Genomic DNA, 21,219 nt, shown 5'->3' on the forward strand with positions numbered 1-21,219 from the left:
GATGCATATCTTTATTCCCAGTCATGTGAAATCCACAAGTTAGGGCCTAATACATTCATTTCAATTGACAGATTTCCTTATATGAACTGTAACTCAGTAACATTTCAAAATTGTTGCATGTTGCCTTTATATTTTCGTTCAGTGTATATATACTACATTACATTCTATTCATAACATTTCTATAATCTGTTATTCTTTAAGAATACATAATGGCACTGTCCAAGGGATCATGCTTGTTGGAAAAGACCCCATAGAATGCAAAATGTTCAACACAAGTTTGAATATTCACACACATTAACAATTTTACTGAGCTAACACAGTACATTAAGTACATGTCATGCTGGTCTTGCTTGGATAGCCATGGCTAGTGAATGTGACTAAACTAATCTAACTGTTGTTCACAAACCCTGAACAGATGCTCTGTAAGATCAGACTTGAGTGCAGCATCAAATTGCCTGTTGATTTGCACACAGGTCTAACACTAGACACACTGATTTGGGATGGTCCATAGTACTAGTGAGGGTCTAGCGAGGCCTAAGGCTTCACAGCATAGCACAGTTTGGTGAAGTCCTTGGTGTTCCTCTGGCTGTCAATCAGTACCAGGGGGTTCCTCTGATGGTTCTCAATGATGTGGGAAACACTGGTGAAACGCTGAGGGAATACATTAAGAGGTGTTAGGCCTATAGGTTAGCAATCAGACCATCAATATTACATTCATATCAGAATATTGTTATAGAGCAAGATGAGACGCTGTCTACCTCCTCTCCTTTCTTCTCCCTTCCAAGAGTGTACTGCTGCGATGCTTGGATGTAGCGTACTGGGATGTTGTAGACTCTACTGTTGTAATACACCACTAAAGTGTATGGCTGATGTCTGTCTTGACCAGAGCTCTTCCTTATTAGAAATGCCCCATCCTGACATAGAGAAGACACACAATACAGTCAGCTGGAGCATCGGTCTCTTTTTAATCAAATCCCCATCATTTTAGTTTATGAAGAAATACAAGTATATTTTAAGACAGGGGTTCCCAAACGTTTTCATTCAGGCCCTCCTCCAGCATTGGGGAACATTCCGCGCCCACCCTGCGCGTGCATGCGTACCATGTCTATTTCTATGGGCACCAGCACTGTTCATGACACAAACTGTTCACACCTTTCTTGTTGGCGGAGAGAACATTTTGCTGGGATAAGGCTTATTTCCTGCGATTGTACACATTTTGTCATGGGGTGCAGAGAACATTTAGCAGTTTTAAAACTAATTTTGTTGCAATTCCATACATTTTGCCATTTTCAATGTTTATTTATCTACATCGATGGGGCCGCAGTGGAAAAGGTGAAAAGCGTCAAGTTCCTCGGTGTACACTTTGAAAAAAAGGTGCTATCTAGATCTTAAAATGGTTCTTCAGCTGTCCCCACAGGAGAGCCCTTTGAAGAATCCTTGTTTGTTCTAGGTAGAACCCTTTTGGTTCCAAGTAGAACTGTCTTGTGTTCCATATAGAACCCTATCCACAAAGGGTTTTACCTGGAACCAAAAAGGGTTCTCCTATGGGGACAGCCGAAGAAACCTTTTGGAACCCTTTTTTTCCACTGACAATCTGAAATGGTCCACCCACACAGACAGTGTGGTGAAGAAGGAACAACAGTGCCTTTTCAACCTAAGGAGGCTGGAGAAATTCAGCTTGGCCCCTAAGACCCTCACAAACCTTTACAGATGCACCATTGAGAGCATCCTGTCGGGCTGTATCAACGCCTGGTACGGCAACTGCACCGTCCGCAACCGCAGGGCTCTCCAGAGGGTGTTGCGGTTTGCCCAATGCATCACCGGGGGCACACTGTCTGCCCTCCAGGACAATGTGTCACAGGGTGTCACAGGAAGGAAGCCCAAGAAGATCATCAAGGACCTCAGCCACCCGACCCACGGCCTGTTCATCCCACTACCATCCAGAAGGCGAGGTCAGTACAGGTGCATCAAAGCTGGGACGAGAGACTGAAAAACAGCTTTTATCTCAAAGCCGTCAGACTGTTAAATAGTTACCACTAGCCGGCCTCCGCCCAGTACCCTTCCCACCCGTCCTTCACAGTTGGGATGGTTTTCTTCGGCTTGCAAGCCTCCCCCTTTTTCCTCCAAACATAAAGATGGTCATTATGGCCAACCAGTTCTATTTTTGTTTCATCAGACCAGAGGACATTTCTCCAAAAAGTACGATCTTTGGTGAAAAGATGTGCAGTTGCAAACCGTAGTCTGGCTTTTTTTTATGGCGGATTAGGAGTAATTACTTCTTCCTTGCTGAGAGGCCTTTCAGGTTATGTCGATATAGGACTCGTTTTACTGTGGATATAGATACTTTTGTACCTGTTTCCTCCAGCATCTTCACAAGGTCCTTTGCTGTTGTTCTGGGATTGATTTGCACTTTTCGCACCAAAGTACGTTCATCTCTAGGAGACAGAACGCGTCCCCTTCCAGAGTGGTATGACCGCTGCGTGGTCCCATGGTGTTTATACTTGCGTACTATTGTTTGTACAGATGAACGTGGTACCTTCAGGCGTTTGGAAATTGCTCCCAAGGATGAACCAGACTTGTGGAGGTCTACAATTTATTTTCTGAGGTCTTGGCTGATTTATTTTGATTTTCCCATGATGTCAAGCAAAGAGGCACTGAGTTTGAAGGTAGGCCTTGAAATACATCCAAAGGTACACCTCCAATTGACTCAAATTATGTCAATTAGGCTATCAGAAGCTTCTAAAGCCATGACATAATTTTCTGGAATTTTCCAAGCTGTTTAAAGGCACAGTCAACTTAGTGTATATAAACTTCTGACCCACTGGAATTGTGATACAGTGAATTATATGTGAAATATTCTGTCTGTAAACAATTTTTGGGAAAATTACTTGTGTCATGCACAAAGTATATGTCCTAACCGACTTGCCAAAACTATAGTTTGTTAACAAGAAATTTGTGGAGTGGTTGAAAAACGAGTTTGAATGACTCCAACCTAAATGTATGTAAACTTCACGACTTCAACTGTAGGTAGTTGATTTTGTGTCATGTATTTAATGTTTTGAGAGTTTTAATGCATTAAATGCATTAATGTAAACTTTCCACTTCAACTGTATAATGTATATATGCAGTGCATTCAGTGCATTCAGACACCTTGACTTTTTCCACTTTATGTTACGTTATGGTAGAGTGGCCAGACAGAAGCCACTCTTCAGTAAAAGGCACATGACAGCCCGCTTGGAATTTGCCAAAACGCACTTAAAGGACTCTCAGACCATGAGAAACAAGATTTTCTGGTCTGATGAAACCAAGATTGAACTCTTTGGCCTGAATGCCAAGCGTCACGTCTGGAGGAAACCTAGCACCATCCCTACGGTGAGGAATGGTGGTGGCAGCATCATGCTGTGGGGAAACTGCCCAAATGCAGGTGTGCCAAACTTGTAGCGTCATACGCAAGAAGACTCAAGGCTGTAATCACTGCCAAAGGTGCTTCAACAAAGTACTGAGTAAAGGATCTGAATACTTATGTAAATGTGATATTTCAGTGTTTTATTTTTCAAAAATTTGCAAAAATTCTTAAAAACGTATTTTTGATTTGTCATTATGGGGTATTGTGTGTAAATTAATGAGGATGTTTAATTTTTTTAATCCATTTTAGAATAAGGATGTAACGTAAGTCAAGGGGTCTGAATACTTTCCGAATGCACATATATACTCTGGACTCTTACATTCCTCGTCTTACTATTTCTATATTTCTTAATTCCGTTATTTTACTTTTTAGATTTGTGTGTATTGTTAGATATATTACTGCACTGTTGGAGCTGGGAACACAAGTGTTTTGCTACACCCGCAATAACATCTGCTAAATATGTGTACGCGAGCAATAACGTTATATTTTATTTTGATATTTGAGTAACTCAAACACACAAAATCTAAAGGCTAAAAAACATAGCTAAAAACGTTAGGTGACATGGGCTCATTGATCTGGACATTTCTGACAAGTTATAAACATGCTTTGACTGACATGTCAAGAGGAAAACTATCCAGTTTCGAATGTGCATCTTGTGCATTCTACTATTACAACTTTCAAGAGTAAGTTGAAAGCCGGACCGAGTTCCAAAAAGGGGGTGGGGCCCTGCGCCACCCCTGCCGACCCGTCCCACATTTTGGGAACCACTGTCTTAAGACTATGTAATAATAAGAGTATGTTAATTTGTCCGTAATCATGTGAGTGTGACTCGCCTTATTTGAGCGAACCAAAGTATCCTCAGCTGTCTTACGGTCACAGGTGCTGGCATACCAAGGTTTCTTCAAGACATCTGCCCCCTAACAACAACAACAAAAATGCAGCAACAAGAAAGTGGGTTTAAAGTCAAGTCCATGTGGCTATTAAAATACAGCCTTTACAGTCTCCACAAACGTAATAGTGTATTCATCCATGCATCGTGTACCAGTATTCTGAGCTATGTTATATAGTATATAAAATGGTGAAATTCAGGTCAGGTCTTTATCACCTCTTCAGCATCCGTTAACTTGTTTTCAGCTGTGGGTACAGTTCCTCTGTCAGGTTCTGAGAATTAGAGAACAGTGAAGGGAAAAATTCAAAAGTGAAATAATAATTGAATGTTGTATCGACACAGCAGAACCATTTACATAATACATTGTTTGCTATGTTGTTTCCAGTGGAGGCTGCTTAGAGGAAGACGGCTCATAGTAACGGCTGGAATGGAGTCAATGGAACGGTATCAACCACATGGAAACCATATGTTTGATACCATTCCATTAACTGCATTCCAGCCTTCCTCCTCCTAGTAGCCTCCACTGGTTGTTTCACTTTCAGTGTCAAAGTTATGGTCATCTTTGGTGTTTGGTATTTTATTAGGATCCCCATTATCTGTTGCAAAAGCAGCAGCTAGTCTTCCTGGGGTCCACACAAACATGAAACATAATACAGAATGACATAATACAGAACATCAATAGACAAGAACAGCTCAAAGACAGAATTACATACATTTTTTGAAAAGGCACACGTAGCCTACATATCAATGCATACACACAAACTATCTAGGTTAAATAGCCGCGAGGTGTTTTTTGAAACCAGGTTTGCTGTTTATTTGAGCAATATGAGATGGAAGGAAGTTCTCTGCAATTAGGTCTCTATATAATACTGTACACTTTCTTGAATTTGTTCTGGATTTGGGGACTGTGAAAAGACATGGCATGTCTGGTGGGATAAGTGTGTGTGTCAGAGCTGTGTGTAAGTTGACTGTGCAAACAATTTGGGATTTTCAACACATTAATGTTTCTTAAATAAAAGAAGAAGTGAGGCAGTCAGTCTCTCCTCAACTCTTAGCCAAGAGAGACTGGCATGCATAGTATTTATATCAGCCCTCTGATTACAATGAAGAGCAAAACGTGCTGCTCTGTTCTGGTGCTGCAGCACCTTAGCACCCCTACTTCCCGCGGATATGGACACAAGTCTCTCAGACCTGTACTTACTTTGAGAGGTAAACAGCTGTGGCAGAGGAATCCTGCAGTAGAGAAAACAAGAATATACTGTAATTTGCCAGGACACTGCGGTTTGAGTAAACATACAGTGCTGTGGTTACAAACAGCATTCCTTCATTCCAAGATAATTGATATTGGCCTTGTCCCTGGTCTGTTTGTGCTGTCTTGCAAACAGATCTGGGACCAGGCTGGAAAAGAGATATGTGCGTGCAAAATAGTGACTTCTTATGAGGTCATGATGTTTCTTACTTGGTACGTTTGTATTCAGAGGGCTGGGGTGTGGTCGTGGGTTTCTGGGTACTGTGCCTCATGGCCAGTGCTGGGCCTGTCGAAAAGCAGACATAGCAAGAGTGTGTGTTACAGTAGCCTACTATTATGTAAGTGGAAGACTGCATAAAAGATTTACAACTTTACAACTTGTAATGGATTTTGGTAAATGCATTACATCTTTGAACATCCAATGAAAACAAATGAAGCTTTGATCCAATTGAGCACTCTAATATTTCAGTAGTAGTTACCTTCATTTTCCCTGGATGCAATATCTTGCCTCTGAAAAAATACAAACATGATCATTCTCCATAATTGCCCATAACATTTTGAATTCCACTTGTTTTTTTCCCCCAAAGAATATTTTACAGGTGTCCTACCGGCATTAAAGGTGGCTTCAATGGCTTCCTAAAATAGAGAGGTTTATGTGAGTTAAGTTATACCTGGAACCAAACCTTTCTGCCACTCCTAATTGAACGAGCGGCCAGCAATTAACAGAAAATAAGTTATATATGATTTTACACGACACGTACATCTCTCTGGGCAATGGTTTGGGACGCACAGGCAGGGCCTTCTCAGCAGACTTTGTACTGCCACCTAGAAGAACAGAGATGACATACAAAATGTGCACACATACACAGCACTCATAGTATCTTACACTGGGGAGTTCTCTTATGCTCTTTTAAGATATTTTCCGCTCTTTGCACTGTTTTAACGTGTATTCATTGTTCTGCACTGTATGTTGTGTTATGTCTCATGTATGTGTAACTGTATGTATGCTGCTTTCAGGGCTCACTTTAAAAAAAATACATGTCAATCTCAATGTAAATTATCAGGTTAAATAAAAGATGAATAAATAAATAAATAAATAAATAATCATGGAAATAGCAGAGTAGTGTTGGCAACGGGAATGAGATGGTTCCGTTTTGCGTTAAATACAAACGTTGGCAATCCACTAGATGGCATGATAAGCCAAGTGAAGTAACTACCAATACAGTACTTCAAATATTTAGAGGATCTGGAACAGTGTTCTTTGTCAATAGTTGCTTGTAGTCTTTTGGAACTTGTTAGTGGCATATTCTGGTTTTTCATTTGGGCTGATGGTAGTAATATGGATGAAATACATACTTTGATCTGGATCGCAGACTTCATATTCATCATCTATGGACTCCTGGACCTGGATGATAACAACAATACATATAAACGTATATGATTCCCGTGTTGATAAGATTCAAGGTTTTCTTTACTTTTCTATTATTATCTCATCAAATAAACTATTTGGGGTCAGGTACAAAGCCTAGATTCTCTTTGGTAAAGTAGCACTTACTGGGATGGGTGGACATGTCTTTAGGTGCATTCTACAGAGAGAAGATGAAATATAAATGATTCATGTGTGACAATGAAACTGAAGGAGACAACCTTGTGTTTAGCGAATAGTTTATCTTTAAATGGTTATCATGCAGAAAATCATTTTCCCGGTCTCTTGAATAAGTTGTAGTCGTTATTAGCACCTTGGGCTGGCTCTAGGGGGGAAACCCTGTGGAGGGACTTTGAGTGTGGAAGGTCTGTTGAAAAAAATATGTTCGAAAAAACAGTCATTTTGGTATCTCATCCATCATTTTAAGCAATTAATATACACTGAGTTTACAAAACACTGCTCTTGCCATGACATAGACGGATCAGGTGAATCCAGCTGAAAGCTATGATCCCTTATTGATGTCACTTGTTAAATCCACTTCAGTCAGTGTAGATGAAGGGGAGGAGATCCAGTTTGTCAAGAACTGCAATGCTGCTGGGTTTGTCACGCTCAACAATTCCCCTGTGTATCAAGAATGGTCCACCACTCAAAGGACATCCAGCCATCATGACACAACTGTGGGGAGCATTGGAGTCAACATGGGCCGGCATTCCTGTGGAACGCTTTGGACACCTTGTAGAGTCCATGCCCCGTCAAATTGAGGCTGTTATGTGGGCAAAAGGGGGAGTGCAACTCAATATTAGGAAGGTGTTCCTAATGTTTGGTATACTCAGTGTATCTTTAGATATTTCCCTTAGAGGAAATGTTGATCGCATTTGACCCTGTCTGAAAAGTGCTATGATCCCTGAACCAGAACTGACCTGCTCACTGGGGGAGGAGAGTTTTCCTTAAGATAAAAGAGAAAATAGGACACATCAAGCATAATCCTACAGTCATTGCATAGTCATTAACTATACTATTAATTGCAACGTATTAGTTATCAAACCCACCTCAATGTCAGGAACTTCATACACATCTAAAAAAAAGAAAAAAGACTAAGCCTCAAAGTTAGGAATACAGGAGAGCCGGGTTCTAACCCAGTCGTTCACATTAAGCACAATACATTTATTAACCCCCCCAAAACAATGACATACAGTGACAAGAAAAAGTATGTGAACCCTTTGGAATTACCCGGATTTCTGTTTGACATAGAATTTTATCTGATCTTCGTCTAAGTCACCACAATAGACAAACACAGTGTGCATAAACTAATAACACACAAACTATTGTATTTTTCTTGTCTATATTGAATACATAATTTCAACTTTCACAGTGTAGGTTGGAAAAAGTATGTGAACCCCTTGGCTAATGACTTCTCCAAAAGCTAATTGGAGTCAGGAGTCAGCTAACCTTGAGTCCAATCAATGAGATGAGATTGGAGATGTTGGTTAGAGCTGCCCTGCCCTATAAACAACACTCACAAAATGTTAGTTTGCTATTCACAAGAAGCATTGCCTGATGTGAACCATGCCTCGAAGAAAAGAGATCTCAAAAGATCTAAGATTAAGAATTGTTGACTTGCATAATGCAGGAAATAGTTACAAAAGTATTTCTAAAAGCCTTGATGTTCATCAGTCCACGGTAAGACATATTGTCTATAAATGGAGAAAGTTCAGCACTGTTGCTACTCTCTCTAGGAGTGGCCGTCCTGCAAAGATGATTACAAGAACACAGTGCAGAATGCTCAATGAGGTTAAGAAGAATCCTAGAATGTCAGTGAAAGACTTTCAGAAATCTCTGGGACATGCTAACATCTCTGTTGAAAAGTCTACGATATGTAAAACACTAAACAAGAATGGTGTTAAAAAAAACATTGCTGCACGTCTGAAGTTCGCAAAAGAGCACCTGGATGTTCCACAGCGCTACTGGCAAAATATTCTCTGGATAGATTAAACTAAAGTTGAGTTGTTTGGAAGGAAGCAACACACAACACTATGTGTGGAGAAACTATGTGTGGAGAAAAAAGGGCACAGCACACCAACATCAAAACCTCATCCCCACTGTATAGTATGGTGGAGGGAGCATCATGGTTAGGGGCTGCTTTGCTGTCTCAGGGACAGCTTGCTATTGTCGATGGAAAAATAAATACCCAAGTTTATCAAGACATCATTTTTTTAAACCCCTTTTTCTCCCCAATTTCATGGTATCCAATTGGTAGTTACAGTCTTGTCTCATCACTGCAACTCCCGTACGGACTCGGGAGAGGCGAGGGTCGAGAGCCGTGCACAACCCAGCCAAGCCGTACTGCTTCTTGACACAATGCCCACTTAACCTGGAAGCCAGCCGCACCAATGTGTCGGAGGAAACACCGTACACCTGGTGATCGTGTCAGTGTGCACTGCACCCAACCCGCCACAGGAGTCGCTAGTGCACGATAGGACAAGTACATACCTGCCGGCCAACCCACCCCTAACCCGGATGTTGTTGTGTGCTGCCCCATGGGTCTCCCGGTCGCGGCCGACTGCGACAGAGCCTGGACACGAACCCAGAATCTCTAGTGGCACAGCTTGCACTGCGATGCAGTGCCTTAGACCACTGCGCCACTCAGGAGGCGTTATCTAGACATTTTGCAAGGCTATCTGTCAGCCAATTGAAGCTCAACAGAAGTTGGGTGATGCAACAGGACAACAACAAAAAACACAGAAGTAGATCAACAACAGAATGGCTACAACAGAAGAAAATACGCCTTCTGGAGTGGCCCAGTCCTGACCTCACCCCGATTGAGATTCTGTGGCATGACCTCAAAAGAGCGGTTCACACCAGACATCCCAAGAATATTGCTGAACTGATACAGTTTTTTAAAGAGGAATGGTCCAAAATTCCTCCTGACCAGTGTGCAGGTCTGATCCACAACTACAGAAAATGTTTGGTTGAGGTTATTACTGCAATGTTTCCTCCAGGAAGGTCAGCCAGTTATTAAATCCAAGGGTTCACATACTTTTCCCACCCTGCACTGTGAATGGTTACAACAGTGTTTTCAATAAGTATGAAGAGTATGAGTATAAGTACTTAGATGAAGATCAGAAATCCAGGTAATTCCAAAGGGTCACATACGTTTTCTTGCAACTGTATGTTCAGTGCTCCTGCTGAGATGCAGTTACATACCTGGGCTATTTGAGCGCTCTGGCACTGTCTTAGACATTGAAGGACTGCTCTTTACTGGTTTGCCTCTTCCGTGCATTGGACGGTCTGAAGGAAGTTTACATTTATATTGTATGTTGACATTGGGGTGTCTTGGTAAGGTTTGTCTGACAGTGATTGGCAACAGATGAACATGTGCAGTGGGTTTCATGACACCTGTATGTTGAAGACAATATAATTGACGCACATAGTGCACTTGGTCTTATTTCCAATGTTTTACATTTTAATTTTTTTTATTTCACCTTTATTTAACCAGGTAGGCTAGTTGAGAACAAGTTCTCATTTACAACTGCGACCTGGCCAAGATAAAGCAAAGCAGTGTGTCACAAACAACAACACAGAGTTACACATGGAATAAACAAACATACAGTCAATAATACAATAGAAAAAGTATATATACAGTGTGTGCAAATGAGGTAGGATAAGGGAGGTAAGGCAATAAATAGGCCATAGTGGTGAAATAATTACAATATGGCAATTAAACACTGGAGTGATAGATGTGCAGAAGATGAATGTGCAAGTAGAGATACTGGGGTGCAAAGGGGAAAAATAGATCAAATTAAAAACAGTATGGGGATGAGGTAGTTGGATGGGCTATTTACAGATGGGCTATGTACAGGTGCAGTGATCTGTGAGCTGCTCTGACAGCTGGTGCTTAAAGTTAATGAGGGAGATATGAGTGTCCAGCTTCAGTGATTTTTGCAGTTCGTTCCAGTCATTGGCAGCAGAGAACTGGAAGGAAAGGCGGCCAAAGGAGGAATTGGCTTTGGGGGTGACCAGTGAAATATACCTGCTGGAGCGCGTGCTACGGGTGGGTGCTGCTATGGTGACCAGTGAGCTGAGATAAGGCGGGGCATTACCTAGCAAAGACTTATAGATGACCTGGAGCCAGTGGGTTTGGCGGTGAATATGAAGCTAGGGTCAGCCAACGAGAGCATACAGGTCGCAGTGGTGGGTAGTATATGGGGCTTTGGTGACAAAACCGATGGCACTGTGATAGACTGCATCCAATTTGCTGAGTAGTGTTGGAGGCTATTTTGTAAATGACATTGCCAAAGTTAAGGATCGGTAGGATAGTCATTTATACGACGGTATGTTTGGCAGCATGAGTGAAGGATGCTTTGTTGCAAAATAGGAAGCCGATTCTAGATTTAATTTTGGATTGGAGATGCTTAATGTGAGTCTGGAAGGAGAGTTTATGGTCTAACCAGACACCTAGGTATTTGTAGTTGTCCACATATTCTAGGTCAGAACCGTCTAGAGGTGGATCAGAGAATCACTAGCAGCAAGAGCGACATCATTGATGTATACAGAGAAGAGAGTCGGCCCGAGAATTGAACCCTGTGGCACCCCCATAGAGACTTCCAGAGGTCCGGACAACAGACCCTCCGATTTGACACACTGAAGTCTATCTGAGAAGTAGTTGGTGAATCAGGCGAGGCAGTCATTTGAGAAACCAAGGCTATTGAGTCTGCCGATAAGAATGTGGTGATTGACAGAGTCGAAATCCTTGGCCAGGTCGAGGAATACAGCTGCACAGTATTGTCTCTTATCGATGGCGGTTATGATATCGTTTAGGACCTTGAGCGTGGCTGAGCTGCACCCATGACCAGCTCGGAAACCAGATTGCATAGCGGAGAAGGTACGGTGGGATTCGAAATGGTCGGTGATCTGTTTGTTAACATGGCTTTCGAACGCCTTAGAAAGGCAGGGTAGGATAGATATAGGTCTGTAGCAGTTTGGGTCTAGAGTGTCTCCCCCTTTGAAGAGGGGGATGACCGCGGCAGCTTTCCAATCTTTGGGGATCTCAGACGATACGAAAGAGAGGTTGAACAAGCTAGTAATAGGGGTTGCAACAATTTCAGCGGATAATTTTAGAAAGAGAGGGTCCAGATTGTCTAGCCCTGCTGATTTGTAGGGGTCCAGATTTTGCAGCTCTTTCAGAACATCAGCTATCTGGATTTGGGTGAAGGAGACATGGGGGAGGCTTGGGCAAGTTGCTGTGGGGTTGCAGGGCTGTTGACCGGGGTAGGGGTAGCCAGGTGGAAAGCATGGCCAGCTGTAGAAAAATGCTTATTGAAATTCTCAATTATCGTGGATTTATCGGTGGTGACAGTGTTTCCTAGCCTCAGTGCAGTGGGCAGCTGGGAGGAGTTGCTCTTATTCTCCATGGAGTTTACAGTGTCCCAGAACTTTTTGGAGTTTGTGCTACAGGATGCAAATTTCTGTTTGAAAAATCTAGCCTTTGCTTTCCTAACTGCCTGTGTATATTTGTTCCTAACTTCCCTGAAAAGTTGCATACCGCGGGGGCTATTTGATGGTAATGCAGTACGCCACAGGATGTGTTTGTGCTGGTCAAGGGCAGTCAGGTTGTGAGTGAACCAAGGGCTATAGATGTTCCTGGTTCTACATTTTTTGAATGGGGCATGCCTATTTAAGATGGTGAGGAAAGCACTTTTAAAGAATAACCAGGCATCCTCTACTGACGGAATGAGGTCAATATCCTTCCAGGATACCCGGGCCAGGTCGATTAGAAAGGCCTGCTCGTTGAAGTGTTTTAGGTGCGTTTGACAGTGATGAGGGGTGGTCGTTTGACCGCAGACCCATTACGGGCGCAGGCAATGAGGCAGTGATCGCTGAGATCCTGGTTGAAGACAGCAGAGGTGTATTTGGAGGGCAGGTTGGATAGGATGATATCTATGAGGGTGCCCGTGTTTACGTATTTGGGGTTGTACCTGGTAGGTGCATTGATAATTTGTGTGAGATTGAGGGCATCAAGCTTAGATTGTAGGATGGCCGGGGTGTTAAGCATATCCCAGTTTAGGTCACCTAACAGCACGAGCTCTGAAGATAGATGGGGGGCAATCAATTCACATATGGTGTCCAGGGGGCTGAAGGTGGTCTATAGCAAGTGGCAACGGTGAGAGACTTGTTTCTGGAAAGCTCAAATTGTTTGGGCACAGACCTGGATAGTAAAACAGAACTCTGCAGTAGATTGCAACTCCGCCCCCTTTGGCAGTTCTATCTTGTCGGAAAATGTTATAGTTAGGAATGGAAATTTCTGGCTTTTTGATGGTCTTCCTAAGCCAGGATTCAGACACGGCTAGGACATCCGGGTTGACAGAGTGTGCTAAAGCAGTGAATAAAACAAACTTAGGGAGGAGGCTTCTAATGTAAACATGCATGAAACCAAGGCTTTTACGGTTACAGAAGTCAACAAATGAGAGCGCCTGGGTAATGGGAGTGGAGCTAGGCACTGCAGGGCCTGGATTAACCTCTACATCACCAGAGGAACAGAGGAGGAGTAGGGTAAGGGTACGGCTAAAGGCTATAAGAACTGGTCGTCTAGTACGTTCGGAATAGAGAGTAAAAGGAGCAGGTTTCTGGGCACGGTAGAATAGATTCAAAGCATAATGTACAGACAAAGGTATGGTAGGATGTGAATACAGTGAAGGTAAACCTATGCATTGAGTGACGATGAGAGAGATATTGTCTCTAGAAACATAATTTAAACCAGATGAGGTGACCGCATGTGTGGGAGGTGGAACTAAAGGGATTTGTTTATTGGAATAACTTACTAGCAGGAGGTTCCTCTGTGGGGTCTACATAGTTGTCTTCATCATCACTTTTTGGGATGACGTAGTCTTCCTAAAGAGAGCAGATCATACAATGTGTCAAGAAAAATATGAGGCAAAGAATCTGTCAATATGCTGTCATAAATGTATGACAGATAACTTTTTGTCATGACAACAGAAACCAACAAGAATAATTATTATTTTGCCTAACAACTACACAGTACTTCATTGTCGTCCTGCTGGTTGGGTTTGGGGGGAAGTGATGGTGATGGTCTGGTGGGTTTTGGTAGGCAGATGGGCTTCCTGGGTGGGTGGTTTGGCCTGTCACGGCAGCTGTCTGAAAAAAAAAAAAGAATCAAAATCACAAACAGGACGTCAGTATTTGCATAACGCAACAACACACTGTCTTTGTGGCACTCTGTGTCTGTCACAGTCCACTGACTAGTCGCTTTCATCAACACAACGATCTATGAGTGGTGTCTCAACAAGCCAAGTGTGAGTGAGGATGTGTGTGCGTGCACGCCCGCATGGATGCGCACGCATGTGTGTGGCAGAGTGGAAGAGTCCTCACCTACATAGTCCCCCCTGGAGAAGCAGGCAGATGAGGTGGGGGTGAAGACGCTCTGACTGGGAGGAGGCTCATAGCTATCATCCTGCTCCCCTTGAGGTTCCTCATAAGTGTCACTATCCTGCAACATCATGATATTGTTAAGACGCTCAGCCCAACAGCTTGGTGTGATGGAAAGCTTCTGACAGAAGTCAAATGACTGGAAAACAATGTCGGTTGCAAGATTCTTTGAGAAACATTATAATATTGTAGTGTTTAGGAATCAGCAAAGCATGTGGATTGAACTCACAAACTCATTTTCAGACCACTGTTCAACATCCAAGTCATCACCTGCATAGAGAAGTATCAAATAAGGGCCCCGCATGATGCAAAGTCATTGTAAATTACAATATTGGGAAGACATGCATGATGGCTTCCGAATCATATACTGAATATATTGCCCGGAAATACTGCTGGCCAATCTCACTATTATATACAGTTCTTCAAGGGCCACATTGTGAGACTAGAAGAAAGGTCTTACCTTGATAGTCTCTTACTGGTACTTTTGGAGCTGATTTGTTTTTAAATCTGCAGTACAGAAAGACCAGTTAGGAGTCAAAAGTGTTAGAAACAAGAATGGACTTGACCAAGAGTGTAACTTCTTTTAGACCTTACACTTTGGGCCCGAAGAGGGATTGTACACGTCAAAGGTACCCCACTCAGTTATGTGTAGTATCGCACAACCTGCTCATTCTGAAACCTATGTACTTTTTTTTTCATCATCTATCACACTAAATGTGTTGTCCCAGTGGATGGTCCCCTTTCAAGAAAGGAAAGTGAGAGAAGAGCCATCTGTCCTTCTGCTTGTCTATTTTCAGCTTGAAGGACTACTTATGTTTTTCTAATAGTTGAAGAAAGAGGAATAACCAACTTTCACCACAAAAAAAAACATTGAAGAAAATATAACTGCGAGCAGCAATGAACAAGGTTCACAGGATGACAGAAACTGACACAAGATCAGTTCGAACTCAATCATGTAGGAACCATCTACCCTTATGTGCAATCACGAGTCATAAGTACAACATCTGGATTGACTCTGGTTCACGAGAAGAAGATGATTTCGTGCATTGGTGTTAAATATGAGTTGTTAATAGTTGTTCCCTTGTTTTTTGAGATATCAATACCAAATTCAAAGTCAGATCAAATTGTATTCGTCACATGCACCGAATGTAACAGGTGTAGACCTTACAGTGAAATGCTTACTCACAAGCCCTTTACCACCAATGCAGTTTAAAGAAAAATAAGTGAAAAAAGTAAGTAAAATAAAATTCAAATAAATTAAAGACTGCAGTAAAATAAACAGTAACGAGGCTATATACAGGGGGTACTGGTACAGAGTCAATGTGCGGGGACACAGGTTAGTCGAGGTAATTGAGGTAATATGTAATATGTATGTAGAGTTAAAGTGACTACGCATAGATAATAAACAGAGTAGCAGCAGCATATAATGCAAATGCAAATAGTCTGGGTAGCCATTTGATTAGCTAGATTTGCTAGATTTGACGCTCCGGTACATCTTGCTGTGCGGTAGCAGAGAGAACAGTCTATGACTAGGGTGGCTGGAGTCTTTGACAATTTTTAGGGCCTTCCTCTGACATCGCCTGGTATAGAGGTCCTGGATGGCAGGAAGCTTGGCCCCAGTGATGTATTGGGTAACGCACTATCCTCTGTAGTGCCTTGCGGTCGGAGGCCGAGCAGTTGCCATACCAGACAGTAATGCAACTAGTCAGGATGCTAATGATGGTGCAGCTGTATAACCTTTTGAGGATCTGAGGACCCATGCCAAATCTTTTCAGTCTCCCGAGGGGGAATAGGCTTTGTCGTACCCTCTTCACGACCGTCTTGGTGTGTTTGGACCATGATAGTTTGTTGGTGAAATGGACACCAAGGAACGTGAAGCTCTCAACGTGCTCCACTACAGCCCTGTCGATGAGAATGGGGGCATGCTTGGTCCTTCTTTTCCTGTAGTCCACAATCATCTCCTTTGTCTTGATCACGTTGAGGGAGAGGTTGTTATCCTGGCCCCACACGGCCAGGTCTCTGACCTCCTCCCTATTGGCTGTCTCATCGTTGTCGGTTGTGTCGTTGGCAAACTTAATGATGGTGTTGGAGTTGTGCCTGGCCATGCAGTCATGAGTGAACAGGGAGTACAGGAGGGGACTGAGCACGCACCCCTGAGGGGCCCCCGTGTTGAGGATCAGCGTGCCGGACATGTTACCCACCCTTACCACCTGGGGTCTGGCACGTCAGGAAGTCCAGGATCCAGTTGCAGAGGGAGGTGTTTAGTCCCAGGGTCCTTAGCTTAGTAATGAGCTTTCAAGGGCACAATGGTGTTGAATGCTGAGCTGTAGTCAATGAATAGCATTCTCACATAAGTGTTCCCTTTGTCCAGGTGGGAAAGGGCAGTGGAATGCAATAGAGATTGCATCATCTGTGGATCTGTTGGGCGCTATGCCAATTGGAGTGGGTCTAGGGTTTCTGGGATAATGGTGTTGATGTGAGTCATGACCAGCCTTTCAAAGCACTTCATGGCAACAGACATGAGTGCTACGGGTCGGTAGTCATTTAGGAAAGTTACCTTAGTATCCTTGGGCACAGGGACTATGGTGGTCTGCTTGAAACATGTTGGTATTACAGACAGGTTGAAAATGTCAGTGATGACACTTGCTAGTTGGTCAGCGCATGCTCGGAGTACACGTCCTGGTAATTCGTCTGGCCCTGCGGCTTTGTGAATGTTGACCTGTTTAAAGGTCTTACTCACATCGGCTACAGAGAGCGTCATCACACAGTCGTCCAGAACAGCTGATGCGCTCATGCATGCTTCAGTGTTGCTTGCCTCGAAGCGAGCATAGAAGTAATTTAGCTTGTCTAGTAGACTCGTGTCAATGGGCAGTGTGTCATGGCTGTCACTGTGTCATGGCTGTGCTTCCCTTTGTAGTCTGTAATAGTTTGCAAGCCCTGCCACATCTGACGAGCGTCGGAGCCGGTGTAGTACGATTCAATCTTAGTCCTGTATTGACGAATTGCCTTTTTGATTGTTCGTAAGAGGACATAGCAGGATTTTTTATGAGCTCCGCTCCTTGAAAGCAGCAGCTCTACCCTTTAGCTCAGTGCGGATGTTGCCTGTAATCCATGGCTTCTGGTTGGGGTATGTACAGTGACTGTGGGGACGACGTCATCAATGCACTTATTGACGAAGCCAGTGACTGATGTGGTGTACTCCTCAATGTCATCGGAAGAATCCCAGAACATATTCCAGTCTGTGCTAGCAAAACTGTCCTGTAGCTTAGCATCTGCGTCATCTGACCACTTCTTTATTGACCGAGTCACTGGTGCTTCCTGCGTAAGTTTTAGGTTGTAAGCAGGAATAAGGAGGATAGAATTATGGTCAGATTTGCCAAATGGAGGGCGAGGCAGAGCTTTGTACACGTCTCTGTGTGTGGAGTAAAAGTGGTCTAGTGTTTTTTTTCCTCTGGTTGCACATTTCACATGCTAATAGAAATTAGGTAAAACAGTTTCCCTGCATTAAAGTCCCGGCCACTAGGAGCGCCGCCTCTGGATGAGCGTTTTCCTGTTTGCTTATGGCCATATACAGCTCATTGAGTGCGGTCTTAGTGCCGGCATCGGTTTGTGGTGGTAAATAGACAGCTACGAAGAATATATTGGTAAACTGGTAAATAGTGTGGTCTACAGCTTATCATGAGATACTCTACCTCAGGTGAGCAAAACCTCGAGACGTCCTTACTATTAGATTTTGTGCACCAGCTGTTATTTACAAAATATACACACACCGCCACCCCTTGTCTTAAATGTCAAACATTTATTTGAATAGACTGACCTTCTTAGCCTGTTCAGGATACTGCCATCATTCTTCTTGATATCCTGGACCATCTTCTGAAGCTGGCTGGAAGACACGTTTAAAGCGTCTCATTAAAGTTATCCTAATATATTCAACAAAAACCATGTAATGTTCATGAACGTAATACAGGACATAACTATTAATACAATTTGGAAGTAATAACAGGTGCTTGACAAATGTTAATGTATGTTAATACTAGAATATGGCGTAGCCTAAATATATGGCCCTGGCCGAGTTTATTGCAGGCTGCGGAACACTGAAAATATGTAAACTTCAGCATGGAATAAAACTTTTCAGGGTCAACTTTCCATGTTGGCTAGCACTTGGAGGTGAAGGTTAACTGTAGTTCTGAGTCAAGTACACACCCATACACACTGGAACTTACTTACTCACTGTAGCCTACATGCAATTACAGATTGAGAGCATGAGGGAGACAGGTGTGAGACGTGTAATTACCAGTAACATCCACATTAGTCAGCCTTCTCTTACCACATTCCCTCTCCCTTTCAAATGTTGCATCACTAGCACCTTTTAAAAATGTATGTAACAGCCACCCAGCTCCTTCATAAAGAAAATACTATACAATAAACCCATTTTTACTGTTTAACTTCATCTAGATGCAACATTTGATAAAAAAAAATAATTGTCGCCTACAATAAGCTATTGTTGGGTAAATCTATTCTTGTGGGCATGGCAGAAAACAATTGAACATATGTACAGTATTATAAATGGTTGGCACTTTGTGCATATAATTATACTATATATTTACTGTAGGCATTTCTTTACTTGCCAGTTGCCACTACGTCATCATAACCATTGAAACATAGTCAGAATTTAGGTTGTTCTGATCACAAAGGTTAAACCATTAAACATCTTTCCCAGTTTTACAAATACATTGCCCAACATAGAAATATGGGTATCTCTTACCGAAGTTTTACAGTTGCAGGAGCTCTGAACTTGTTAAATGTATCCATATATTAATGAGGCAATTGACCAGAGAGGCCACCTTCTGCGTCTAGCTACTATCCAGCTCAATGTTTGCGTTGTGAATGAATTCACTGGCATTGGCTGCCTGCCTAAAATTACTCTACTGAACAAGTCATGCAGCAATCAGTGATCATAGCGGAGGTGAAAAAACAACAAGAACAAGAACAATCACTTCTCCTTTCCATTCCACAAGTTTGAACACACTATTTTGAAGTATTTTGTTGTGGGTGAAACTCTCCTTGAAATGTCTTTCTCCTTGATGATCAATTTGAACAGAACGCTATTTCCCGTAATGCTTCCAAATGAGTTTCGCATAACCCAGGGCCGGCCCTAACCTTTTGGGGGTCCTAAGTGAGATTTGGATTGCCCCCCTAAAATGTAATCAAACCACCGCGGGCTGAATTGGTCTGATTTAGAGGCTGGTGTGGGAGGGAGTTTGTAACTTGTAAGGGCTGGCTTTCAACTTACTCTTGAAAGTTGTAATAGTAGAATGCACGGGGTGCGATTTCGAAATTGGGTAGGTGGTGCATCATCCGTTTTCCTCTTGTCATGTCAGTCATTGAATTCCTTAGAGAGCTATTTATAACTTGTCGGAAAGGTCCAGGTCAACTAGCCCATGTCAGCTAACATTTTTATTAGCTAGGTTTTTTAGCCCATATATTTTGTTGTCATGTCTGAGTCACTCAAATATTACATGAAGAAACATTAGACATGACAAATAAAAGTGAAATAAATAAAAAAATAAAAAAATGGCAAAATGTATAGAATTGCAGGAGCTCCCCAATGCTGGAAGGGGGGCTTGCGTGAAAAAGTACCACAAGGGCCCACAGAGTTATCAATAGGAGGGAGTGAATATGATGACAATTCTGTTTTCTGTGTCATTGGGACTGACACAATAACATTCCCACCACATAACTTGGCAGTTTATAAAGGGAAATATCGCCCCCTGCTGTGAACAGCCTCTGATCAGCCGGCACAGTAAACAGAGAGGGTAGCCTTCACTGACATGAGTCTTTTGAATTATCTAAGGAACTGTGGTGAACCAACTGCAATTGCTCAATAGATGGAAACACCCAATGGTTGCTAAAACACTGAGTAAACATTCTCCAAAGCCACTGTTCAAAAGTTGAACAGATTGCCTGATGCTTTCACTGTGCAATGTACAGGCTCAGTCTGTTGGGTATTAGGGAATATTTTCAATAAGGGTTCTAGTCTGGGATCAAGCATTGTTATTAGGCTTAATTTGCAGTGGAACATATGTGCGATTGAACTTGCAAATTACATGGGTTGAATTGAATTGAATTGAATTTATTTTGGCCAACAGACATACAACAAAATGCACAATATGGACCCAGAGGATATCACTTGAAAGCCTACAGTGCACTGTAGGCTACTGTATCAATGATCAAAGTCAAATACGTCATGTTCCTATTTTCAGGGGTTTGAATTGTTAGACTGTTCTTGTTTCTATTTGTGGGGTAATGTGTTCTGTCAACTTGCAAGGCAACACAAATGTGATAACATGAACATTGAACCTGTCTGGGAACTCTTTGAACTTCTACCCACTAGCCTCAAGCCTACCCATATGAGCAGAAATTAGACATAGGCTATAGTACACTATTGCTACTCCTAAGCAAGTACCGGTTCTGTTTATGGTTCACATACCTTGTCAGTTGACTCATGTCGCTTATTCAGTAGAGTAGCTATATCTGGAGCTGTGGTTAGTTTGCCAGAAAGTGTATTGACAATAGTAACTACAGTATTTTAACACTAGCAGACCTGATCAGAAGGGGAGCCCATTTTACATTTCCCTCTAAAGCTCTGGCTCCCTAATAATCCATATGTTTCTTCTTCAGATATCAAACAAACCAAACAACAGAAACACTGAAACAAGGCAAGGAAATCATGAGCACGTGTGAGGCTCAATTCTGGAATTGCTTATGCAACTTCCTATTTGCAAAAGTTTATGATTAACTACATG

At 42.5% G+C, this 21,219-nt stretch overlaps 1 protein-coding gene across 3 annotated transcripts; it reads right to left on the reverse strand.

Annotated features, from left to right (window-relative positions):
* Window positions 1-51: 51 nt before the first annotated feature.
* blnk (B cell linker) lies at window positions 52-21,164 on the reverse strand. Of its 3 annotated transcripts, none has more exons than XM_038960381.1 (22): window positions 20,904-21,164; window positions 18,231-18,296; window positions 14,874-14,920; window positions 14,643-14,683; window positions 14,357-14,474; window positions 14,010-14,122; window positions 13,789-13,858; window positions 10,175-10,258; window positions 8,020-8,045; window positions 7,891-7,916; window positions 7,284-7,337; window positions 7,100-7,130; window positions 6,901-6,949; window positions 6,306-6,369; window positions 6,153-6,180; window positions 6,024-6,054; window positions 5,755-5,830; window positions 5,497-5,528; window positions 4,512-4,567; window positions 4,240-4,323; window positions 759-914; window positions 52-651 (listed from the first exon to the last, which is right to left on the reverse strand). In XM_038960381.1, exons 1-22 carry the CDS (start codon window positions 20,918-20,920, stop codon window positions 535-537), a joined length of 1,386 nt encoding a protein of 461 aa, XP_038816309.1. In that variant the 5' UTR covers window positions 20,921-21,164; the 3' UTR covers window positions 52-534. The 3 variants fall into 3 exon arrangements, with proteins under 3 accessions (XP_038816309.1, XP_038816308.1, XP_038816310.1); XM_038960380.1 differs by lacking the exon at window positions 20,904-21,164 and adding an exon at window positions 19,179-19,360; XM_038960382.1 differs by lacking the exons at window positions 7,284-7,337; window positions 20,904-21,164 and adding an exon at window positions 19,179-19,361.
* Between the last annotated feature and the right edge of the window lie 55 nt (window positions 21,165-21,219).

Source organism: Salvelinus namaycush, chromosome 22 (genome assembly GCF_016432855.1).
Source record: "Salvelinus namaycush isolate Seneca chromosome 22, SaNama_1.0, whole genome shotgun sequence".
Lineage (NCBI taxonomy): Eukaryota > Metazoa > Chordata > Actinopteri > Salmoniformes > Salmonidae > Salvelinus > Salvelinus namaycush.